Raw genomic sequence first — 26,459 nt, 5'->3', positions numbered from 1 at the left:
AGTGAGCGGGTTAAGACTGGGCCTTTTTTGGGTGAGTCCACGCGTGTGTAGGGGGAATCTGGGGGGGTATTTGGCCCAGCTTTAGCATTTGACTTGGGTTGGATGGTGTTTGGAGAAAGGAATAAATTGGTTATTTTGGTATTTAGTCCAGAGTTGGAGGGAGTCTTAGGATATTTTATTTTTAACACAATTCTTTACCTCCAACTTGCACACTAAAGCAATACCGATTTCAATTACTTTAATTCAAATCTTCGTCTATCTTGCAGGTTGGTGTAGCTGCCACACTCTTTTTTAAAAGTGAAAAATTCAAATCGTAATAATATTGGCGGGAGGTTTTTTTTTTTTTTTGGAGCCAAATTGAAATATTTCGTTAGTGGGTCGGGCCCACACTTTCAAAAATGAGTTAATAAAATTTGCTGTAGTTCGCTGCCCGCCTGATTTCAAAGCGAGGAGCCACATTTTCGTTTCCAAATATTACCCAAGAAAAGAAACCAAGAGAAAACGAAGAGCCGCTGTCGATCCATATCCGGTAAGTGCTAGTTCCTCCTCCCTTTTTATCCATTCAAAGCCCTGAATTTATAGAATTCCACAGATTTAATTCCTCTTTGTTTTCTTTTGGAACTTGATTCCATCTGCGTTATTAATCCTATTAATTATTAATGCCTTTATATTTTATAGTTTTGGAGATGATTGTTCTCTATTAATGCTAGGGGTTTTAGATTTAAACTAATTCTGTTGTACATACCATGATAGTTCATTTGTTAGAAAAAAAAAAAGAAAAACACCATTAATTAGCGGTTGTTCGGTATCCTTCTTGCATCCAATTTTTTTGTTTTGGAAACTGATGAGTGTTAAATAGTTTAGCTACATTATCGTTTCTTAAAACAAGAAATCAAATTCAAGAAGGATATCAAACATGCAAATTTCCATTAATTTTGCATTCGTATAGACGTGCGTTAGGCCCTCTGGTCTGGACAGTTTGCATGCACTTCTAGAGAAATTCGAATCTGCGTAGATTAGAGTAGTTTATATTGTCGCACCGTAAATAAAATCGAATATTTCATTATAGCTGCTCTGGATTAGTTTCTAATTAATGCCATTGTTGTGCTTGTGTTTCTTTGAATTAAAGAAGGGTGGAACTAGCAATGGTACTTAAGAGCACTATCCCGGGTTCAGTTGAAGCGGGCAAAAACGACGTTTGCATCCCAATACTTCAAAGTTACGAGATCAAGAATGTTCCCCTTAGAAAAACTCGTTCCCCTCAAGTTTTGGGAATTGACATTAGCCTTGGTGGAGATGTTCAGTCGTGTAAGCGTTGTCGTCGTTCTGAAAGTATATCGAATATGCTAATTTGTGATCGTTGCGAAGAAGCGTTTCATGTAAAATGCTGCAAGCCCCGAGTGGTTTTTCCAGTTGACGATTGGTTTTGCGGTTCCTGTTCCAAAATTATGTCCGAAAAGTTGCAGAACGATTCTTTCCTGAAATCTCCTAGTAGCATGGGTTTGAGGTTTGGCTTAACGTGTAAATTTGAGCTGGGTCCAATAGCAGTTATGTTGAAGTACCCGGAGCCATTTACGTCTAAAGTTCGGATTGGTGAAGCCTATCAAGTAGAAGTTCCTGACTGGTGCCATCAAATTCCTAAGTATGTTATGCTGATAGCATTAGTCTGCTCAATTTATTCTTGTTTTGTTCGTCTGTCGTGTTAGCTAGTACTATCTGTTTAATTGAGTTCTTATAAATCGAGTATAATGTTACAGGACTCCACTGTCTGAAGTTGAAAACGATGACGGGGATTGTTCTCTTGCTGCTGTTTTGGACCCATCTCATTCTGATTGTGCTGATCGTCCTCCTCTGGTAATATAAAATCTTCAACTGGTTGCTATTTTTCTGTATCACAAAGTTACCCTTAATTACCGTTACTTTGTTAGTCCAACAATTGCACTGGACAAGTACATTTTGCATGTCCATTGTATGAGATTTCAGAATAACATAGGTCAAACCAGAACACATAAAGAATAGCTTATTTAGCAATCAAGAAAGTTAAGAGGAAGATTTATGCACGCCTTTTTTCTTCTTTTGCAAAATCCTATTAATTTCTGTTCGTTGATTCTCTTTTGTTTTATTCAATCAAAAGATGCATGGGAGAGAAGGGTCGTGCAGGGGTCACTTCCTAAGTTGAAACCATGAAACAATAGTTTGCTTGCTTGATTGGTTTTGAAGTTCGAACAGAACAATTTGTTGATAAATACTAGTCCAGATGATCTTGCATCTTCTTCAAGTAGTAACTTTTCCTGTTTTACTTTGTTCAAGTGGATTTAACAATTGCTTATTTGTACTTGCCTTGTTTGCATTGCTGTGTGTAGATGGGATCAGAAAATGGCATTGCTTCTAGAAAGAGGAAACTAGAAATGGTGGAAAGCCCCTAAAATTAGAAGTCAGGTGAGTATATATACACAGATACAACTTTTTCCACTTAAGGGGTGCTCAATAGGTACTAAAACATGTCTTAGCGTCTCTTCAGTGCCTGTTTAGCGCGCTTTTAATTCAAGATTTGCAAAAGGTTCCCTTTTGTGTATTTCCTATTAGAAATAAGACAATTTCTGATGTGCAGAACTTCTTGTTTGTCCAGTTTTTGACACACTACTCATATACCGAACAGACGTTAAAGGAAGAAACTAGAAAGTCTATGTATCTGTATGCCTACATGCCTCCAAACTGCAAAGTCCAAATTACGAATACAAAGTGGTGGTAAGTAATTTTATTTGAGATCACGAGTGAAAACCTTGTACTTTTGTTTTTAAGCCATAGGAATTAGAACAGCACAATGTCTTTTAGTACTATTAGTTAGCAAATAGCAAAGCATTCCTCCATTTTTTTATTTCTCCTTTGAAATTAGTTTCAATTTTTGGTTGGTGGTAATGCGTCACAGAGTTACTGATGAAGCAAAAGTTTGTGTGTATTCAAAGTTATGATAATGTGATAAGAGAGAATTAAGGAGTATACTTTTCATTACACGATAAAGTGCTATGTGGAAATTTTGCTCATCTATAATTATGATATTTGAAAATTTGATCGATGGATTGGTTTGGCACTACTTTTGCTAGATGAGAAATTTTTTAATATGTCGGAAACATGGTCCGGCATACTAAATGTCATATTTCAATTTTTTTAAGTTTTCAATTAATTCTGTTATTACATTTGTTATACCAGGCCGTGTGCACGGCACGTAAAAAAATTTCTCTTATTGGACAAGTATGCTATGCATGAACAATATCATGTTTGCAAGAGAAATTTTGGTAGGGCTATTAGTAGTACAACTCATATAGGAGAAGAAATTAGGACAATATCTGATGAAACCTGTTTGTACAATACTTAGGGCTTTCGTATTTAGACATCGTACAAATATTCGAGGGACTCAAATATAATTATGTAATAAATAAAGAGGCAAATATATAATAAGCGATGAGTCATTATTCTATAAAAGGATTTCTCACTCTCCTTATTAAGGAGGTCAAGTTGTAGGCCATGGGAAGAGAGCACACATAAAATAGGCTAGAGAGCACACTGTCTCTAGTCTTATTGTATATTCACCATTCAGAGTGAAACAATATCAACATTAGTATGGACGTAGCCTAAACATTGGGGTGAACCATGATACATCTTGTGTTCTTTACTTTTTGGTCGGATTTACATTGTCTCAAGATCTTCTGGTTTTGTGCATCAACATTTGACGTCGTCTGTGGGAATTGACACGAAAAGTTATGTTGGTTCTCTTTCATTTTTTCACTTCCACCGTGAATCTACAAAAACCCAAGAGACAACTAAAACTCTCTTTGCCTTTTCTCTTGCTTCTGATCTCTTTCACCTTTTCAAACAAAGCACCAATCTCTCTCTCTCTCTCTCTCTTTGTGACAACTGACCCGTGAGGCCACTCCCATTAAACATCTTTAAACTTTGTTTGATTCCCAATACGAAAAGCCAGCATAAGCTCTTTCTTCACCATTAGTACTTTTCTCCCTTTCCCACATCAAAATTCCCACTTCTGATTGTCGCTCGGCTCTGTTACAGAATTAAAGCTTTCCTAATTCAAGACCTTTTATTTCTCTCTTCGATGGCTTCGAAGACGATTCCAGATTCGAGTTGGAGATCGAGTCCGATAGCCACTCGTTGTCAGCTTCCGACTTCACCGTCAAGCTGATCGTTTCCAAGCCCGCGAACAACGCTGTTATGCCCAGCAAGAAGATTGCTTCGGCGAAGCCTGCTGTAGCGCCCAATTTTGGGTCGAAGCGACCGACGGAGACCGAGCCCAGCCCGAAAAATTCCAAGAAGAAGAAGGTCGGCGATGACGATGAGGATACGAAAAAGAGGCAGTGTTTTTGGAGCGAGGATGAGATAACAATTCTAAAGTGCATTATAGAGTTCGAAAGCAAGAAAGGTGTAGAGGCGAGTTCGAATGTGGCCCCATTCCTTGAGTTCATCAAGAATGATTTGCAGGTCGATTTGAGCACCGACCAATGGCTGAGAAGTTGACTGATAAGATCAGGAAATTAAAGAAGAAGTACCAGGCTGGAGAGGATAGCGAGGACTCGGTGTTTTCGAAGCCCCATGAGCTTAAGTGCTTTGAGCTGTGCAAAAAGATTTGGGGTTCTGAGGCCAATGGACTCGATAGCAATGTGAAGGGTGGTAAGAGGAAGCCGCCGAGGAAGAATAATAAGGTTAACAACTATACAGTTCTGGCCTTGCCGGTTTCAGGCGTGTTTGTAAAGAAAGAGGTGCAGAATAATGTGACTTGCCGGTTTCAAACAGTTCTGGCCAAGCAGCTGTCACTTTAGAGAAAGGAATATTGCCCTTAATCATGTCATCAAGCGACATATCTAAAACAGAAAGCAGAAAGAAAAGAAAGTAAAAGCAGAAAGAAAAGAAGGTAAAAACAGAAAGCAAAAGTAGAAAGCAAAAGCAGAAAGCAAAAGAAGATAAAAAGAAGCAGACATAATTGCGGTGATGATGGCATGCAGAAAAGGGAATTATGGGCGTGACCCATTGAGCAGAGGGTCGGATTTATTTTTAAATGATGTGATTTATTTTTCTTATCTTTCGAAGACATCTGTATAATTCCATCAAAGGGTAATAATAAAAATTAAAAACAAACGGCAAACCCAAAATAATGGGCTGGAATGTTATGTGGAGGGCGAAAGCTCATATGCCCAAAAGAGCCAGACTCTATGGCTTCAAACTTCAACCTTCATCCCTCCATTTAAAGGTTCATTCTTTATTATCACCAACCAGGTGATCAAAAGTACGTTCAGTACTTCAAAATTATTCGGCAGCCTGTCGCTATTATCACTAACCGGGTGATCAAAAGTACACTCAGCACTCTAAAATTATTCGGCAGTCTGCCGCTCATATCACCCACTAGGTGATCAAAAGTACGTCCAGTACTTCAAAATTATACATGAGCATCACTCATGTCAATCATACATAAACATTCATGACCATCATTCATATCAACATTCATGAGCATCACTCATGTCAATCAACATAAACATTCATGAGCATCACTTATGTCAATCAGCTTCGAAAACTTCATTTATATAACTCTAGCGTCAAAGTTTCACCTACAAAGCTTCAGTGCATGGTATACAAAGATCGCATCCGAACAAACCACCATTTTAGCCCATACATGGATTGAATTTGAAGTCTCCAGCCAACAGCCTCTATTGACTGAAGACTTGGGGGACTACACGATGTATCATATATTAGGCTTCCGCAACTGGGCCTCATGAAAAATATTAGGGGGACTTAGCCCATTATTTATGTATTAAGGAGCGAACATTTATTCTATAAAAGAGACTCATTCACTTTCATTAGAGAGCATCCATTATTCATGTATTGATGAGCGAACCCTTATTTTATAAAAAGGACTCCCTCACCATCATTAGAGAGCATCGCCACCAACTGAGCAACCGCCTCGCTGTGAGCATCACTCCTAACCCATCACTTATGTATTGAGGAGCAAACCCTTATTCTATAAAAGCGACTCCTTCACCATCATTAGAAAGCATTACCGCCAACTGAGCAACCGTCTCACCGCGAACATCAACTCTAGCCCACCATTTATGTATTGAGGAATGAACCCTTGTTCTATAAAAGGGACTCACTCACCTTTAAACGCCACAAGCCGAGCCAACCAAGGCAACATAAGCCATAAGCCGAGCAGTCTTGCAACATGTGTTACTTCTAGTTGAGCATCATTTCATATTGAGCATTGCCTCATATCGAGTATCAGTTTCAGATGACATCTAGTTACTTCAGCCCACACATGGATTGAATTTCAAGTCTTCAGCCAAAAGACTCTTTTGACTAAAGACTTGGGGGACTACTGTTTGTACCATACTTAGGGCTTCCGTATTTAGATCTCGTATAAATACTCGAATGACTCAAATGTAATTATGTAATAAATGAATGGACAAATATGTAATAAGTGATGAACCCTTATATAAAATGACTCCTCACTCTCTTCATTAAGGAAGTCAAGTTTTAGGCCACGGGAAGATAGCACACAGAAAATAGGCTAGAGAGCACACTGCCTCTAGCCTTCTTGTATATTCACCATTCAGAGTGAAATATCAATATCAGTGTGGGCGTAGCCCAAATATTGGGGTGAACCATAATACATCTTGTGTTTTTTACTTTCTTGCTGATTTACGGTCGGATTTATGTTGTCCCAAGACCTTTTGGTTTTGTGCATCAACAAAACCAAAATTATAAAATTTACAATTTTATGAAAAGTGTTTCATAGATAACATGATCGAGTATTCTTACTCGAGCGAAGTGTTGATTTAGTCTTTGAATTATCATCTTAGTGAAAATTAGGTTCTTGAAATATTTTTTGGGTAAAATAAGTTTCTAAATTCATTAAAAATTACTAATTCCATCCATACTATCTAATTTTTCCGTCAACTTACGATATTTGACACACTTTAAAGTGTATACTATTATTTTCTCGTTTATAAGCTCTTAACATTTGATATAGGCTGTGAAGCTAACGTCTAATTTCCCCTTCAAAATTAACTTCATACACTATTTTTTATGAAAATTATCAATCTACCTTCTAATATGTAGTTTCGAATATAAAATTAAAGATGTAATTGACAATTTTTTATAATTTAAAGAATAATTTGTTCTTAAAAAAAGAATTTAAAATTTTAATTTTTACTCAGATAATAATTCATAAACTAAATTAGCAGTTCACCCGTTTTATTCAAAATTTTGTTTTGTTGTACGAAGTTTCGGTGGAACGAGGAGAGAAGCCAACCCCATCTTCCTGCCCAGTGTCCACCACCACCAGTCAGTCATCTTCACTGCCAACGATAATTTCTTCCTTTTGTTTCTTCTTTGCTTCCTTCCTTTCTTTCACTTTCAACCGAAAATCATTTTCCTTTGTGTAGAAAGACGATTGATTGCATAGTTTCTGGTTCATCCGATCCGATTTGGGGACCATATGCCGTTACTCCATTTCCGTTACAGGACCAAATTACTTCAAAGTTCCAAATCATTGGCCACATCCTTAAAGCTAACTAGTTCTTGTAATTTAGAGTTTAACTACAAATGTGAATGGTTTAATACCCCAAATACTGAGAAAAGCTTCAGTAAGACAGAGAGACCCCTTGACTCACTCCAATCACAAATATTTTTTCAAACGTGAGAAACTTTTATTGGACGACAATACAAGTTTAACCACGGATGGTTAATAGAAATGCACGCGTAACCATTAATGGGTCCACATGGGGTTCACTGTCATAAAAAGAATTTAACCCAATGATGGACTCCAGGTGTGCTTAAAGACTTTCTGATCTTTCCTACCCACCGAAAGGTGGACAGAAATCAAAACAAGGGGAGGATAGCACATAGTGAGTCGGTCAGAAATTTTTAGTTGTGATGGGAACACGGATGATATATCACGTATTTTTATATAATTAGTAAAATTTTTTAATTTTTAAGTTATTAACATTTTAACACACATAACCTATTATTTATATAAAGACATAATGTTTCATCTTGTATGACGATCATACATAAAAATCTCTCGTGAGTCGGTAGCGATGCTTTAAAATAACTCAGGGTAAAATGGGCAATTTGGCCAAACTTTTTCAGTACGTGTCCTTAATTCTGCCTTACGTTATGCTTTTATTATTCGGCTAGCCTTTCTTTTCTCTCATAAAGTTTTGAGAGAATAGTATAAACGCAAATAGCATCAACTTCTCCTCGGTTCCTCAACTGCAACCGGCACCATATTTTTGTTTCCTATTTTCTTCTTCTTTCTTCCTAAAATTCAATAGTTTATTAAGATGGCGATCTCAACGACATCCGGTGACCGTCTTGGAGAGCTGGTGAACTGTACCTTTGCTTCCAGATATGTGCGTAACGACCTCCCTAAGTATGTTCTTAATACCCCTTTTCTTTTTAATATTTATAAATACTAAATAATATTAGTGAAAAGGTACCGAGTTTTTATCAAGAATTAAGCAATGCGTACGTGTAATTGTGTAGGTTTCAGATGCCGGCGACGTCGATACCAAAGGACGCGGCGTATCAGATAATAAACGACGAGCTCATGCTGGACGGGAATCCGCGGCTGAACTTGGCGTCGTTCGTGACGACGTGGATGGAGCCCGAATGCGATCGGCTGATGATGGCTTCCATGAACAAAAACTACGTCGACATGGATGAGTACCCTGTCACCACTGAACTCCAGGTTAGCTCATCCATCTATCATTTCTTATACTTATACGGTAAAAATTTTGCGTTATCGGTTGTATATTGCATTTGTCTTTTCTATATATCTTTCGTCGAAAGTAAAAAATATATACAACTGGTTGCATATAGAGTCTCTCGCACGTATTTCTTCACTACTCGCTATGTAAATATTAATTATAATAAAGTTAACTTAATTTGCAAACAAATTTAGACGCCATCGAGATCTATGAAGTATTGGAGGATGCAAGTCAAACATTAGCGTTACGTATATCTATGGGTGAGAGGATTAGGACTGGGGATAGGATAACAATTTATCATGTATTGACAGCAACCTTCAACTTTGACTGCAGAAATTAGCGTATGGCTGCACCGTGTGCAGACCCTGACTTCGTGGCTTAATATTAGAACATCCACCGAGAGTGGATTGCATCAATAACACCAGTAACAGTATATTTTATTAGTAGTCCTTATCTTTTAAGAAATTAAACTCTTAATTTGGAGAGATTTTTCAGTGTGACCGTCATACGTTACACTACGTGTCCTTATATAAATGGTAGGTTATGTGTGTTAAAATGTTAATAACTTAAAAATTAAAATTTTCCACCACTTACATAAAAACACGTAGAATACCATCCATGTTCCCGTCACAACTAAAAATTTCTCCTTAATTTGGATCCATATGTTTGGGTTATTTTCATTTTCCAATGCACATGCACACTATTTCATATTGGATAATGTTATTGCGATAAAAAATTTAAATCATATTTCTAAAACTAAATGATGGGTTACTAATAAAAAATAGTCATGATAATCAACATTCATGTAATAATCCAATCATTAACAATCACATTATTTGGTTTACTAAATTTGATTTAAAATTTTGGTCTCCTTAACGTTACCTTTCATATATATCGCTTGTTTTTTTATCAAAATTATTCTTGTATATTCATTGCGTCTTCAATTGAAATTTTAAAAGATTGTTGATGCTAAGTGGACAAAATAAAAATTTATTAGAACTTTAATTCAGAACATAATAACTCCTCGCTGTAAAACCACCATATTCTCCAAAAGAAATATGCTTTTAAACATTACAATAATTTATAAACCTAATAATTCTAAGTTTAAAGTTGCAGGATGATAAGATTATTCTTATATATTGTCCCAATTCATACTTGACATGCTTGTTAATCTTGACATTTCTTTCTATTTCTCTTTAAATGTAGAATCGGTGTGTGAATATGATCGCAAATCTGTTTAATGCACCCATTGGAGACGGCGAAACTGCCGTTGGTGTGTCAACAGTAGGTTCTTCAGAGGCAATAATGTTGGCGGGTCTAGCTTTCAAGAGGAAGTGGCAACACAAGAGAAAACTAGAGGGAAAGCCCTCTGATAAGCCCAACATAGTCACCGGAGCTAATGTGCAGGTCAGAATTCTTTCTCAGATGACTTGCATTTACGACCTGTATCCAATTGAGATTTAAAGGGTTATTGACGCATGCCTACTGTTATTTCTCGATCAAAATATGTTTTGCAGGTTTGTTGGGAAAAATTCGCGAGGTATTTTGAAGTTGAGCTGAAGGAGGTGAAGCTGTCGGAGGGATACTATGTGATGGACCCTACGAAAGCAATTGAGATGGTTGATGAGAATACTATCTGTGTTGCTGCTATTCTAGGCTCAACCCTAACAGGAGAGTTCGAAGACGTGAAGCTCCTTAATGATCTCCTTGCTGAAAAGAATAAGCAGACGGGATGGGATACTCCCATTCATGTCGATGCTGCCAGCGGAGGCTTTATTGCTCCGTTTCTGTATCCTGAGCTCGAGTGGGATTTCCGCTTGCCATTAGTCAAGAGCATCAATGTGAGTGGTCACAAGTATGGCCTTGTATATGCCGGTGTTGGATGGGTTGTGTGGAGGAGTAAGGAGGACTTGCCGGACGAGCTTGTGTTTCACATCAATTACCTTGGATCTGATCAGCCCACTTTCACCCTCAACTTTTCTAAAGGTATTGAATTATACTTTTATCTATCAATGGGTACACATTTGCTAATAAAGATTGATTAATTAGTTTGCCTTTGGGTCACAAAAACACTTTCTCGAGATGCGCCTATGCGCTACTTGAGGAAATATTTTCATGTGCTTCCTATGGAAGCACAGTGCTTATATCTCTGTATTCCAAGCTGAATCTTATGAACAAAAGTGCTTCCTATACAATCAGTCCCTAAAAGATCCCTTAACTTTCCCCACATATTGTAATTCTTCCATCATATGTTGTACTGCATGCAGGTTCTAGCCAGATAATTGCTCAGTATTATCAGTTCATTCGACTAGGTTTTGAGGTAAACTTTGCTACCATTTCATACATAACCTACGTTAGCCAAAATGTTCTCCGGTTTGATTTTACACAAAATGATGTTTTATTGTCTGAGTAATTTGTTTCTCTTTCCCTAAATATATTAGGGTTACAAAAATGTGATGATAAACTGCGTGGAGAATACAAGATTGCTGAGAGAAGGACTAGAGAAAACAGGGCGGTTTGAAATACTCTCCAAAGACATAGGAGTGCCCCTCGTGGCATTTTCTCTAAAAGACAGCAGCAAGCACACTGTGTTCGAGGTAGCCGATAGTTTGAGAAAGTTCGGATGGATAGTTCCAGCCTACACGATGCCAGCCAATGCAGAACATGTAGCTGTTCTTCGCGTGGTTATTAGGGAGGATTTCAGCCGGGGTTTGGCGGAGAGGCTCGTCTCAGACATTGACAAAGTTATGAGGGAAATAGACACACTCCCGAGCCACGTGTCTAGCAAAGCCGCCCATGTCACGGCTACTGTCGATGAAGTAGTTCGCGGCAGCGAGGGGGTTGTGAAGCCTATTGTTCATAAGAGTGCAACAGAGATTGAGCAAGAGGTAGTGTCGCGCTGGAAGGAGCTTGTGAATGGGAGGAAAACAGGCGTATGCTAGGCAATATTTTAAGGTGTGATCGTGTTTGGTTTCTTCAATAATTGAGGACTTATTTGATTTGCCTGTGTAATCGTAAGGACGGTACTGGCTTGTTCTCAACTTTTTCACGACTCTGTAAAATTATGCATGTATAAGAGGATCTGCTTTCCCTCTATGCTCTACTACTGTAGGTTTCCCAGAAACTCTGTTTGGAACCCACTATTCTAAGTTGATTTTGGTATTTTTAATGAGTAATACTAGAGAAATTAAAAATTTTAAACTAAATTTGCAAATTAAATTATGTGGTTGGAGATGATTAGGTTATTAATTAAGTGTTGATTAACATACTTGCTTCTTATTAGTGACATATAATTTGATTTGTAAATTTGATCTTTTAGCATTATCTATTTTTTTATGATTAAGGACGATTAAGGGCAAACTTGTCTTTGAGTGGTGAAAAGTCATGTGGTATGTGAGGCAATATAAAAAAGAAGATATTTTGGTGAGGACGACGAAGGCTAGCGTTTATAGTGGAAGAGTATGAGAAAAGAGAGAGGGCACTCAATCTCTCAAAACCAACTGTTGCAATCTTTCATTTTCAAATTAAAGCTTTATTTTATTTGGCAACCTTTTATTTCAAAGCTTTACTCAATAGTGTAAGTTCTCTCATCATAGTTGTGTTGTCTTTATAAGTATTCGTAATTAAATTTCTCTCTCTCCCTCTCCCTCTCTCTTGTAATAGTTACTAGCATTTCAATAAAAGATCTCTTTTTGATTTATCATTGTTATTTTAATACAAAACACTTAAGCAATTTCTCTTTCTATTTGAATCAGGGCTTGAGCTCTTGTGATTTAATTATATACATGAGTAAAATTCTTAATAAGCAAGGCAACAAAAGAACTTAAAGTTGAGGCACTCCCGCTCAACGCCACAATCTTTTGATTAGAAGTCAATTAAGGGCAATCTCTATCACTCAAAATCTTGTCTTCCAGCGATAACTAATAGTGGCGCGCTTGCAATCTCCAATTTCATATTTAAGTAAATTTCCGGCCTACCAGCAAGGCTCATGGCTAATTTAGGGAGAGAACATTTTAGCGTGCCTAGTGGGATACTTATGTGGAGTTAGAAGTTAGATCATGGACAATCCTAATGCTTATGACTTCGCTCAACATGCTTTCGATGACTACGTCTTGGAGTATGAAATGGATGACGATGGTGATGAATGGTCTAGCTATGGCTATGACCAAAATTACATAGAGCCAACCTATGAGATGCCAACTTATGGCTATTTGGATGGCGGGCTCTCAAGTCACACATAATATGATGGTTGACCTACTTATGGCTATAATCAAAATTGTTATCAACAAGATATTGGATAATAATAGTCTTAGAAATTAGAGTACAAATGTGTATGAGGAAAGTTATTATTTGATAACAATTTCATTCATGAAAACTATGATAGGCCAACAAATGGCTTTCAAAATGCTTCCAATAATTAGATAGAGCCAACTTATGAAAGGCTAACTTATGGTCATGGGCTCTACAACGAGACTATTATGGCTAACTAAAGGAGTTGTCCAAACTCCATGTAGAAAACAAGGAGTTTGGTGAAGAGATGGCTAAGTTTTGTGAAACTATACAAAAGTTTAAACATCTGATATATCAAATGTGGGGCCAAAAATATTCACTAGGCGACATGTGGACTTTTGGACAAAAGATGACAAAAATACCCTCGAGGCATACCGGGATTCCTACGCGCGAGCAGCGGGCAATCATCTTTCAACTAAGTCAAAAGTGCCCAAAATAGGTAACAATTTAAAGCCTCTTTCATCAAATCCTTTCTATAAGGTATTTCCCAAAACCTAGTATTTTCTATTTCATTATTTAGCTAATCAATTAGCTAAATAATATATACCTACCATATCTCCTAAAATCATCCTTAATAGTCAATAAAATCACCCAAATTAATAGTCAAAGCCGGCCACCACCATTCCCATCCTCACCTTTCCCATTTTCCTTATTAAAATAGTCATTCATTTTTATAACCACCCATTTATTCTTTTCATATTTAATTAGCCAATAAATTGGCTAATTAAACATGAAATTTAACCCCACAAAAAACCTTTAGTGGCTGGTTACTTTTATTCAAAATTGGGCAAGGCCTAACTCTATAAATAGGCACCTATTCTCACCAAAAATTCATTTCAATCCTCCTGCAAAAAATCCTAAACACTCTAAACACTTTTTTTCTCTAAAATTCTAACTTTGGCATCGGAGGTTCTTCGGCCAAAGCCCCCCCATTCATCGTGGGCGCGTGAGGCTTTTGGCCTTAACCTAAGGTGCTAGTTGTTTTGTAGGTGCAAAATTGTCCAAGATCGAGGAGGAGAAAATTTGCATCCACATCAAATTTCCTATTCAAAACAAATTCATCCTACCACGACTAAAGAGGAACAATCCTGCACATTGGTGAAGGCTTAAATGTGGCCACAATCAATGATAATTAATTATGTGAAAAAGGATATGGTTGTAGGAGATTAAGCCGATTTGTCTAAACCGATTACGGCTAAAATGTAAAGCTCATGGCCATCATAGGCCAAACAAGCATCTCGTATAAACCCCGAAGAAAAAAAAGCTCATACATCATCCCCAACCGACAAAAGTATGTCATTCATGCTATGATTTCAAAGATAATAAGGCTTCGGGTGAAACATGAACGACCTTCTCCTATGTCATTAGTCTCCAAAACTACACTTTTTTTTCTTCTCGTACACAAGTGTATATAATTATTTTTGTTGTTTTCATTTTTATTCAATATGATGACAATAATTGAAAAAGATAATGTATGAGAGGTTAAAAACATATATATGCATGTTTTTCAATCGATTTTGAGAACTTTTTACAAGATTCATTATAAGCCAAAATTTGAATCATTTTAGTTGCACCACATGTTTCCTAAAATTAATTTAGGACATTCCAAAGATTTTTGACACCTGTAAATCTCTTTGGGGGCCTCACTATTAGTTTATATAATTTTTCTATTTTTTCAACTTTAAAAATCAATAAAAAAATAGTTCCGAGACCTAATAAATGGTAGGATCACATCTAAGGGTCTTGCAACATTTTCGTTCACTCATAGGCAAAATATTTCCTAAAACTAAAAATTTCAATTTTTTTCACAACTGTGAGTTATAACTCACGTTTTCCGATGATTTTTGATGATTTTTACAAGATTTAATATAACCCAAAATTTGAGTCATTTTAGTCGTACCACACCTTTAATAAAATTAATTTAGAACACTCTTAAGAATTTCGACACCTACAAATCTCCTTGGGGGCCTACTACTAGTTTATATTCTTTTTTCTAATTTTCAATTTTGAAAATCAATAAAAAATAGTTTTAGAATCTAAAAAACGTTAAAATCACATCCAAAAGTCTTGCGACATTTTCCTTAATTCTCATGCAAAATATTTCCCTAAAGTCTTTCTTAGTGGATGCGAAAGATCGATTTTTGTGCATGCGAAGCGAAGCAGACACTACGTATGCAGAACGAGACAAACATGATGCATATAAAATGAAACGGACTCTTTGCACACAAAACGAAAACGGGTTCCTCTCATAGAAAACTAGACAGATTTTTAGCGTGGAAAACGAGACGAGCGCGCTCCACAAAAAATGTGACACGCAAAACTCTCTCTCTCACTGAGTCACCGTCCAGTGCCCACGGCAAAACGCCCATCTGCTACTGAAGAGTAAATACTCTCTCTGTTTCTCTGCAAATCCTTCCCCCCTCTCCACTTCCCTCTCAAAAATTGGCACTGGGTTTTTGTGTTTATCACTATCCAACTGACTCATTAGCTCTGGGTCTAAACCAGCGCGCCTAAAGAGAACAAGTGGCAGAGCTGCCATCGTTCCTAATCTTCTCCCTTTCCTTTTCTCAAATGGCTCTTGTAAATTAAAACCATTACTCCCACATATAATAACCATATAGTCATACTGATTCATGTAACTATATTGGTTAGTTTGAGTTAGTTAGAAGAAAGTTGTTAGAAAGGGTAATTGAGTCATTTTGTATTGAGACATTAGCTATTATAAATAGCTGTTGTAGCTGTCATTTGTGATAGATTGCATTTCATATGTTCTTCGAAATATACAGAGCTTTCTTCTTCTTCTTTTCATCATTCTTTCTACCATTGTTCTATAATCTTAGTATATCATAATATTCTAGGTTAATATGGTATCAGAGCTGGAGAAGGCTCGCTGCCGTTTCTGATCCTAAGGGTTTCTTCCGCTACTCTGGTTCAGTTTCTTGGTGGTTCATCCAAGGGTTTCTTTTGCTAATCTGATATGGATTCTTGATGTTTCATCTGAGGGCTCTTTGGTCGTTTGGGCTACTGAAGTTTACAATGGTGTTCAAAGGATTGATCATGAGTCGTGTTTGAAGAATTGATCCATTTCAGGTGATATTGTTCATGTTTCTTCGTCTGGGTTTTTGTCTTGAATGTTGATTTCGTTTTTTAAGAATAATGGAGTTTGAGAGTCTGTCATGATTCTTGTGAATTGGGGATTCTGTTATGTTTTCTCCTGGATTAATGAATGAATTCTGATATAGTAGTTGTGATTTTTAATGGAGTTTGAGATTCTGTTATGATTTCTTCTGAATTGATGAATGAATTCTGTTTGTACCATACTTGATCAATCCCGAAACTACTGAGCACCGGTCAACGTTATACCGTCAAAGATCCAGAAGATTTTCCCTTCAACCAGGAGGCCAATCACAATGTGACACGTGTCAACATCGGAAGCCAATCACAACACGACACGTGTCAATGTCATAACAAAACTAGAAACTCTATTCTATAAATAGGGATCATTCTCCCACAATAATCTCTAATGTCATTTTGTACTAAACTATTCACTAGAACTCACAAAATGAGAGCTTGAACCTATGTATTTGTGTAAACCCTTCACAATTAATGAGAACTCCCCTACTCCGTGGACGTAGCCAATCTGGGTGAACCACGTATATCTTGTGTTTGCTTCTCTGTCTCAATTCATTTACATACTTATCCTCACTAGTGACCAAAACAACCAAGCGAAGGTCACAAAACCTGACACTTTTTGTTGTACCAAAGTCCTCACTGATTTTATGCATCAACATTTGGCGCCGTCTGTGGGAACGACACTTATTCCCACTCTCTTCAGCTTTGTCAAGCTGGTTTCCACCGCTCGTACACTCTCTTTTGGCCAAGCATCTCTCTCCGACATGGGGAGCGAAAGAAGCTATAGCACACAGAATGACACTCCCCTTGGACCTAGTATGAAGCAACGAAAGCATGAAGGAAATAGAGTTACTCTTCAAGCTAAAGTCGATGAGCTAGAGGTTCAGAACAACAAAATAGCGATGAAGAATAAGGTCCTCCAGGAATAATATGAAAAACTTTTCGAGATGCTTCACGAGGCTAGGCATGCTCAAACACACAAGCTCGTCGCCCCTGTTGAGGTCAACAATCATCTGAATGCCCCCAACATGGAGGGTCACCGATATCCAACATGGACATCCCTGATAGGGATCGAGCTACACATCAATGTGATAATCAACAGGAGACTTCTCTCAACCCAGCTGTTTCAACCCGAAGCAGAAGAAGTAGAGGAAAGCACCTCCTCACAGAGGGAGTGGAAGGATCAAAAGTCGTCTATCGCGATTATCGAGACTTCCTAAAGCAACGTCGAGAGAATCTCATCCACATAAGCTCGAAGATCAATGACTCAAGAGTTTCTGAAAGACTCGGTCCTCTTCCACGACCCAGGACAGCAGCCAATCTAGGGAATGGGCAACAGGTCCCAGAAGAACATGAAGGTACAGGGGACTCGGAAATATTCCGACATACTCACTTTAGGAGTCAGTGTGGCGAGTCCAAGGAAAAATCACGCTATCTTGATCAAACTTTCCTACTTCCAAGAGGCGATGGGGACTTACGGAAGAAAACTTCAGTGGTGCACGACTCCACTCAGGACCCCCTTGTCCTACAGCTCCTGGAGGAAGTAAACAAGTTGAAGGCTGAACGTCAAGCCAAGATACCTGACTGGAACCAACCCAGGCCTAGCCCCCTCACAAGAAGGATCATCAACACCCCCCTCCAAGCGAAGACAAAGCAGAAGCTTGACTTACAACTCTATACTGGAAGGGAAGACCCGATTGAACACCTTAACCTCTTTGAGTCCACCATGGTATACCGGAGACACACCGACGAAGAACGGTGCCTTCTCTTCCCCTCCACCCTCTCTGGCGGAGCTTTAAACTGGTATTGTCGTCTTTCACCTGAGACAGTAGACTCATTTGAAGAGTTAAGGAAGCTATTTGTCTCTCAACACATCTTCTAGACCGATCGCTTGCATTCCGCAGATGACTTGTACACTATTCACCAGAAGCTGGACAAGTCATTACGAAAGTATGATGGCCGCTTCAGCCATGAGTATTCTCGTTGCGCTGAGGCAGATGAACAACTTTCACGAAGGAAATGTTTCTATTTAAGCGACGGAAGTTAGAGTGTTGAAGCTCCAAACATGACGGTTAAATTTCTGCAAGCTTCAAAGCTGCTGCGGTGTTTCGAAGATCTGGAAATATTCAACCGTTAGTTTGTTCAGAATTTTTGATATGTTATGGAAGAGATGATGAGGAACAACTTCAATGAAGAAAGTATGTTGATCTGAACAAGAGAAAATGAAGTTTCGAAGCTCACAATAAGTCTGACGGGTTAACAGAAAAATGATGAACAGCTACTCATCATACCTGACTTTCTGAATTTGTACTGCTCCGACGGATCTCAAATTTGGATATGTTGTAGTTCACACGGTGAGGAACAACTTCGATGAAGAAAGTATGTTGATCTGAACAAGAGAACATAAAGTTTCGAAGCTCACAATAAGTCTAACGGGTTAACAGAAAAATGATGAACAGTCACTCATCATACCTGAATATCTGGAGTTGTACTACTCCGATGGATCTCAAATTTGGATATGTTGTAGTTCACAAGCTAAGGAACAATTTTCATGAAGACAACCTTGCGATTTGAGCTACAGAGAATGGTGTTATATTGAAGAGCTACCGCTCCCTCTACGTTAACTTCCCCCTTCACTTCCTTGGCTCCAACACCCACATTTCCTTCAACATGGCTTTGGAATAATTCAGATTTTTAGTGGAAATGAAAACCTTTCCAGCAAAAAAAGGAAAATGCAAAGCAAAAGAAAAGCTAAAGGCCACAAAAAGTGACGGACAAAATGAATAAATGAGCAGTTTTGGGCTACACAAAAATTTTGGGCCCTCACAAAGCTAAAACCAGCTTGAAATATTTTTGGATAAGGCATATATGAAGGTGTGACATCAAAACAAGGCTTCGTTACTTTGACAAATTAGTAGCAAGCAATACACCTCATTCGGCAACTCTCCTCGCCTGAAGACTTGGGGGACTACCACCATATGCTACTGCACCTTGATACTCGGAAGTCTCACAACCACTCAGTGACTTGGATTTTTCAAGTCTCCAACCAAGAAGTTTTCCTCACTCGGAAAATTAAGGGAACACTACCTCAAACTACATGTTTCACTCACAAAGCTTCAACAATACAAGTTTCAACAAAAGAAAAAATTCAGAGAACTTTCTGAAGAAGGCTTTGGTGTATTTAACGCAATACGTTGAAATGAAGCAAATCTTATTTATTAATATTTCCGATAAGCTACAAATATGTACATATACATGAGTCAAAATAAACAAACAAGAGGGAGCCTTCATAAAGGTTGCTTAGGGGAAGTCTCAGCAGTCGGTAGAGCCCCAGAAGGAGAAAGCACCGGATGGTGGTTATCCAGAGCCTCAGTACTGGACAGAACCCCAGAAGAATGAGGCATTGGAGGTTGATCATTTGGAGCTTCATTATGTGGTACAGCCCCAGAAGACGAAGGCAATGAATGCCTTTGGAACAAACCCACAAACCTTTGATGATCAAGTAAAGCCTGACCATCAGATTCCTGCATCTGGTCAAGCTTCCTCTTCATGTTTGTAGCATAGTCATGCGCGAGCTTATGCAACTGTTTATTCTCATGCTTGAGCCCTCTAATCTCCTGTTTGAGACTTATCACTTCAGCCGCCAATGATTCAACTTGGCAGGTTCTAGCAAATAGGTGTTGGGCCATATTAGACACAGAACCTGCACACTGAACACTGAGAGCCAGAGAATCCTTAACAGCCAACTCATCAGACCGTTTGGAAAGTAGTCTGTTATCTTTGGGAGTGAGAATGTTCCTGGCCACCACCGCAGCGATCATATCATTCTTCATCACGGAGTCCCCAACGGTAAGAGGACCAGTAGGGGATAAGAAAGAACGGCGTCATATGTTGTCTTGAGAAGGCATCCGTGCCTCCTCACCAAAGTTCAAGTCAAAACAACGGTCGGATGGGCCAGACATTCTCAGAAATGATGAAGGAGAATGAGGTGCAATAAATCTCTGAAGTAAGGGGAAAATTCCTATAAGCAATAACTCTCTTAATGTACTTCTTACACACAATTGGTGCCCTTATAAAACGAAGGGCAACAGGGTCGTTGGTTCAAAAAATCGAAGAAGTACTACTCTCCGGATTCCGAAGAGGCACCACTCTTTACACGCAACATCAACTCTTCGGGTACCACATATAACTTTGCCAAAGATCTCTGACAAAGTTTAGGCACGAGAATTTCGAAGTTCTAGCTACCCTACTATTACCCACAAGGGTAAAGGAACAGCACCACTGCTTGACAATTGGAAAGTCCCTATGTGTGTCGACCTCCATGTTCCGTGGTAAGACAGACTGGCGAGAATGTCCAACCTTTACTCACATTCGAGAAAAGACTCCCAACATAATTACTTTCTTAAAAACCGAAGCGGCACAGCTCTTCGAATCTCGAGAGCTAGACTCCCAACAGGATTACTTTCTTAAAAACCGAAGCGGCACCGCTTTCCAAATCTCGAGAGCTAGATCCCCGACGGGATTGCTTGTTCGAAAACCAAAGAAGCATAGCTCTCAGAACTTCGAGAGCCAGATTTCCTTAGATAAAGCTTGTCTGTAATCTTCACACGCAACATCAGCTTTCTAGATACCACATACCACTTTTTCAAAGTGCTCTGACAAAGTTAAAACACGTGAAGCTGGCAGCTCCCACTACATTGTTGTGATCAAGAAGGGTAAAGGAATAGCATTACTACTTGCTATTGGGAAATCCCTATATATGTCGACCTCCCTCCTCCACAAACAGGTAAACCTGCAAAAATGCTCAACCCTTTCTCGCATTCGAGAATACACCCTCAACATAACCTCTCGAAATACTCAGCTTCATTTCCTCCCGATAATACCTCAGCATATAAGCCACACCAAGAACAAGAGTATCTCATATCATCAGGGTCGAAAGCAAGAGTATCCCATATCATGCTTTCTCCATGTCCTTGTCTTTGTCCTTATCCACACCTGCAGGACAAGGAGAAAGAGAGCAGTCAGTCGGAACCTGAAATCAAACCTCCAATCTGGAACTGACTGCCTGGAACCCTTGCCTGGTTGCTTACTTAGCATTGCTCTCGAGTACTCATCCTCAACTGTTGTCAAGGTCATGAATTCCTCCGGTAAATACCTCATGACAGTTGATCAGATATTGGCTCTTTACACTGAAGCTGCCAAGCGTGGATGAGTCACTATGAAGGAATTTTCTAAAGGACCATTTAAATGCAAAGGTTGCATACCACTTCTGCCATGCAAAAGATTGAAGCAGAAGGTTCAACAATGAGCTGAAACAGATCACTACAGCACGACACCTTTCCATACCACATTCACTATTCTGTCAACAGCAAGAGTATCCCATATCATCAGGGTTGATCATACTCTAGATTTGATGGACTTGTTTTGAACCTCAAATTCTTAAGTCGACTCACTAAGGCGTTGTGAACTGCACGTGCCGATTCACCACTCTTGAATCAAATCCTTAAAGATCAAGCCACCAACGGTCCTTGAAGATATCACAAGCCCGATTCAAGATCAAGTGTCCACTATCCTGAATCAAATCCAGTTCAAGAATAAACCTGTGGAAAGTTACTTCTTCAAGAGTAAAAGTATCTCATATCATCTCTTCTCATTTTTCTTCCCTTTATCCTTCATGCTGCTTGCAAGATAGGGAGAATGAGAACAATCAGCCAGAACTCGAAATCACATATCTGATCTGGGACTGATTGCTTGGAGCTCTGATTGTTTACCTTGTCTGTCACCTCTTTCGGCAGATCTCCTAGCTCGGCGACTTGGGGGACTCCTACTACATGGTTTGTATTGCGTTTGACCAAGCTTAAAACTACAAGTAAGCTTCAAGTGAAAATGATACATTACCTTGTGCATCTCCACCGCTTAAAGACACCACCTCTGAATGGAGGAAGCGTACTTCCAGAGAATATGCCACATCTACCTATGAGAAAGATAAGGCAAGTGAAGACGATACCACACCTCGGTACTTAGAAGTTTCGTGATTACTCAGCGGCTTGGATTTTGCAAGTCCCCAACCGAGGAGCTTCCCTTACTCGGGAACTTAGGGGAGCAATGTTTGTACCATACTTGACCAATCCCGAAACTACTGAGCACCGGTCAACGTTATACCGTCAAGGACCCAGAAGAGCTTCCCTTCAACCAGGAGGCCAATCACAATGCGACACGTGTCGACATTAGAAGCCAATCACAGCGCGACACATGTCAACATCAGAAGCCAATCACAACACGACACATGTCAATGTCATAACAAAACTAGAAACTCTTTTCTATAAATAGGGATCATTCTCCCACAATAATCTCTAATGTCATTTTGTACTAAACTATTCACTAGAACTCACAAAATGAGAGCTTGAACCTATGTATTTGTGTAAACCCTTCACAATTAATGAGAACTCCCCTACTCCATGGACGTAGCCAATCTGGGTGAACCACGTATATCTTGTGTTTGCTTCTCTGTCTCTATTCATTTACATACTTATCCTCACTAGTGACCGAAGCAACCAAGCGAAGGTCACAAAACCTGACACTTTATGTTGTACCAAAGTCCTCACTGATTTTGTGCATCAACAAAGTCTGATATAGTGTTTGTGAGATAGTTAATTGAAGGGTTGATAGCTATATTGTGAATTGGTATATCAGTTTCAAGAAAGTGTTAGTCTTTCTTTGTTTCAAGATCTACTTGCAAGAAAGTGTCAATCTTTCTTGAGTTGTCTAGAGTGTTATTCTCTAGGGTGTTATTCTCTGTGGTTAGCTGATTTGATATGTGGAAGTGTCCATTTTTCTCTCATGGCTGCGTCTTCGTTTAAAGTTGAAGGTGTTTTAGGAATGCTTACTATCAAGCTTAGGGATGATAATTTTTCCAAGTGGGCATTTCAGTTTCAGTCGGTGTTAAGAGGATATAAGCTGTTTGGTCACTTTGATGGTACAACTCCTTATCCATCAAAGTTTGTTGTTGATTCAAATAATGGGATTACAAGGGAGATCACAGAAGCATATACTGAACGGGAAACAACTGATATGGCTTTGTTAAGCCTCTTGCTTGCCACTCTTACTGATGAGGCTATGGAGTATGTGATTGGGTGTCGAACGGCGTATGAAGCTTGGACTAATCTGGTTGATCGATATGCCACTGTGTCTAAATCCAGAATCAATCATTTGAAAACTGAATTACACACAATTCAAAAAGGGTCAGATACGATTGATAAATATCTGTTGAGGCTTAAGCATATTAGAGAACAACTTAGTGTTGCAGGTGAATCCATCTCAGATAATGATCCTATGATTGCTGGTCTTGCTGGATTACCTTGGGAGTATGGTTTTATTCGTACTGTTATATTGGCCAGGGAGTCTACACTCACTTTGAAGGAGTTCAGAGCACTGTTACTTAGTACTAAGAGGGAAATTGAAGGTGAAATGAATACACTTACTCAGAATCTGTCAGCACTCTATGTTCAAGGGTCAAGTTCTGGTTCAAACACTGATTCTGGCTCTTCTGCTTCATCTTCCAATTCTCATAGTCATGCTCATATTCCAGCTATCACTGCTGTACCTTATGCTTCACAACCATCCCTACCACCACCTCAAGTTCAACAGCCATATTATTCCCTACCACCACCTCAGTTTCCAAATGACTCTTTTGGTTACGGTTTCTCTGCAAATTATAGTGGTCAAAATGCACCTAGACCACAGTCGTTGAATGCACAATCTGGATCTTTTGGGAATAACTATAGAGGTAACAACAACTATAGAGGTGGAAACAATTACAGAAATAATAATGGCTTCAGAGGAAGAGGGTATAGTTCTGGAAATTCATGGGGTTCAAGACAATCTGGGAATGGAAATAATAATTGGTTAAGCATGGTTGATACTAGAACTACAGTGCTGATTGAATGTCAGATTTGCAACAAACGATGACACACTGCAGTTAATTGCTTTCACAGGAATTCAAATGTACCAACCACATGTGTTGTAGTAGAGTGTCAAGTATGTGGGAAGAGGGATCACTCAGCCTTGGATTGCTATCAAAGGGGAAACTATGCTTATCAAGGACAACCTCCACCTCCATCACTGTCTGTAATGAATGCACAACAGACTTCACAATTTCTTCATCAAGATGCTTAGATTGTTGATTCTGGTGCGTCACATCATATAACTTCTGATATCAGTGCTATCTCTCAAGTAATACCTTTTGAGGGATCTGAGAAGATAACAATTAGGAATGGTACAGGTCTACCAATTAAAAATATTGGTTCAACTATGCTTCAAACTCCTACACGTTCCCTGATTCTTAATAAAGTTTTACATGTGCCTAATATTGCTAGGAGTTTACTCTCTGTGGAACAGTTATGTGCAGATAACAAAAGTTGGTTTATCTGTGATAATTCTAAATTCTTTATGCAGGACAAGAAGACAAAGGAGATAGTGTACCACGGAAAGAATAGCCCTGAGGAATTGTTCCAGATCCCTATAGTCACAAGTGCAAAGGGTTCTCAGTTCATAACGAAGTATCCAGCAGCTTATTTGGGCAAAGCAGTGAAGAATAATGTCTGGCATAAGAGATTTGGACATCCAGCTCATGATGTGATGACTACAATGTTGAAACAGTCAAATATTCCAGTACAAACAGATGATAATCATAGTACTTGTATCTCTTGTATTCAAGGCAAGATGTCCAGGATTCCATTTCCTGTTAGAACTGATAGGTGTACATCTCATTTTCAGAAAGTGCATACTGATGTCTGGGGTCCATCACCTGTAAGATCCATAGAGGGATATAGGTATTATGTAACATTTGTTTATGAATATACAAGATTTGTTTGGATATTTCCCATAAGCAATAAATCTGATGTGTTTACAATCTTTGTTAAGTTCTACAAGTTTATTCTTAATCAATTTGGTACAACAATCAAGTCACTGCAAACAGATGGGGGAGGGGAATATACAAGCAAGAGTTTTACTTCATTTCTAGCTGACAAAGGTATCTTGCAGCTCATATCTTTCCCGTATACTCCTCAACAGAACGGAGTGGCAGAAAGGAAACATAGACATATTTTAGAAACTGCAATCACTCTTCTTAGTGCTTCTGGTTTACCTTCTGAGCTATGGTACTTGCTTGTGCTTATTCGGTTCTGTTAATCAATAACATGCCTTGCAAAAGTTTGTCTTTCAGTTCTCCATACTTGACTTTGTATAAGAAGGTACCTGATATACAATCTCTTAAGATTTTTGGCTCTGCTGTATTCCCATGGCCGAGACCCTACAACATTAATAAGTTACAACCACGATCAGTGATGTGTGCATTCTTAGGCTATTCACAAGGGTACAAATGAGTGATTTGTTATAACTTGCAGACTAAGAAGTTTATCCTTTCCAGACATGTCTATTTTGATGAATCTTTATTTCCTGTGAAAATGGTTCAACACACAAGTCCTGCACGGTTAGATAGACATGAGGAACAGGAACAACCAAGGGATGTACCTGTTATTGTATCTATACCAGTGTCACATGCAAGGAGACCTACTGATCATGCAGAATCACAGAACTCTTTATCTCAATCAGGCACATAAATATTTTCTCCAAATACTACTACATCAGAAGATCATGTCTCAACAGAATCAGAAAATCAGGGGTCTGGAACACCTTATGCTCATTCCTCTTCACCGAACACTACTCATTTGCTTCCTGTCATTGATCCTGCACAACTCTAGGTAGTTCTTCCTTTTACCTCACCTTCACATCATAATAATTCAGTCATCACATATGTCAATCAGAATTGTATCCAAACCAGGTTAAAAATTGGTACCATTGTTAAGAAGAGTTATATGGGATATCTTGCTTTTCTACCTCAATTGCATTCCTTACATCTTGATGTGTTATTCTCTGCTGATTTCTCTACCAACTTCAATGCACATTTGTCTGAGGGTTTTTCATTTCTTAATGACATCACAGATGGGGAAGAACCTAGAAATTTTAAAGCTGCATCATTGAAACCAGAATGGCAAATTGCCATGCAAGAGGAATTTAATGCACTGAAAACTCAAGGCACTTGGATACTTGTTCCACCTCCATCACATTGATCTGTTATTGGAAGTAAGTGGGTGTATAAGGTAAAGAAAAATCCAGATGGTAGCATATCTAGGTTCAAAGCCCGGTTGGTGGCACAAAGGTATTCTCAGGAGCACGACTTGGATTACTCAGAGACATTCAGTC

The 26,459-nt window shown here is 38.7% G+C and overlaps 2 protein-coding genes across 2 annotated transcripts; both read left to right on the top strand.

Moving 5' to 3' along the window:
• Positions 1 to 438: 438 nt before the first annotated feature.
• LOC114825424 (uncharacterized) lies at positions 439 to 3,076 on the top strand. The gene is made up of 5 exons (XM_070823870.1): positions 439 to 529; positions 1,130 to 1,642; positions 1,758 to 1,854; positions 2,364 to 2,439; positions 2,612 to 3,076. Exons 2-4 carry the CDS (start codon positions 1,146 to 1,148, stop codon positions 2,424 to 2,426), a joined length of 657 nt encoding a protein of 218 aa, XP_070679971.1. The 5' UTR covers positions 439 to 529; positions 1,130 to 1,145; the 3' UTR covers positions 2,427 to 2,439; positions 2,612 to 3,076.
• A 4,991-nt stretch (positions 3,077 to 8,067) lies between these two features.
• LOC114825422 (glutamate decarboxylase 4-like) lies at positions 8,068 to 11,980 on the top strand. Its single transcript, XM_029104124.2, has 6 exons — positions 8,068 to 8,437; positions 8,551 to 8,755; positions 9,981 to 10,181; positions 10,292 to 10,760; positions 11,042 to 11,094; positions 11,216 to 11,980. The coding sequence occupies exons 1-6, from the start codon at positions 8,349 to 8,351 to the stop codon at positions 11,714 to 11,716; spliced, it is 1,518 nt and encodes a 505-aa protein (XP_028959957.1). The 5' UTR covers positions 8,068 to 8,348; the 3' UTR covers positions 11,717 to 11,980.
• The last annotated feature ends 14,479 nt before the right edge of the window (positions 11,981 to 26,459 follow it).

This window comes from Malus domestica, chromosome 06 (genome assembly GCF_042453785.1).
Source record: "Malus domestica chromosome 06, GDT2T_hap1".
Taxonomy (NCBI): Eukaryota; Viridiplantae; Streptophyta; class Magnoliopsida; order Rosales; family Rosaceae; genus Malus; species Malus domestica.
Note: the sequence above shows the minus strand (reverse complement) of the source record. Positions and strands in the feature narration are given on the sequence as shown.

Coding starts and splice junctions, on each gene's coding strand:
- LOC114825424 (XM_070823870.1), top strand. CDS start 1,146: ATGGTACTTAAGAGCACTATCCCGGGTTCAGTTGAAGCGGGCAAAAAC. Junction 1,643..1,757: donor TGGTGCCATCAAATTCCTAA/GTATGTTATGCT, acceptor ATAATGTTACAG/GACTCCACTGTCTGAAGTTG. Junction 1,855..2,363: donor GTGCTGATCGTCCTCCTCTG/GTAATATAAAAT, acceptor TGCTGTGTGTAG/ATGGGATCAGAAAATGGCAT.
- LOC114825422 (XM_029104124.2), top strand. CDS start 8,349: ATGGCGATCTCAACGACATCCGGTGACCGTCTTGGAGAGCTGGTGAAC. Junction 8,756..9,980: donor CTGTCACCACTGAACTCCAG/GTTAGCTCATCC, acceptor CTTTAAATGTAG/AATCGGTGTGTGAATATGAT. Junction 10,761..11,041: donor CACCCTCAACTTTTCTAAAG/GTATTGAATTAT, acceptor TACTGCATGCAG/GTTCTAGCCAGATAATTGCT.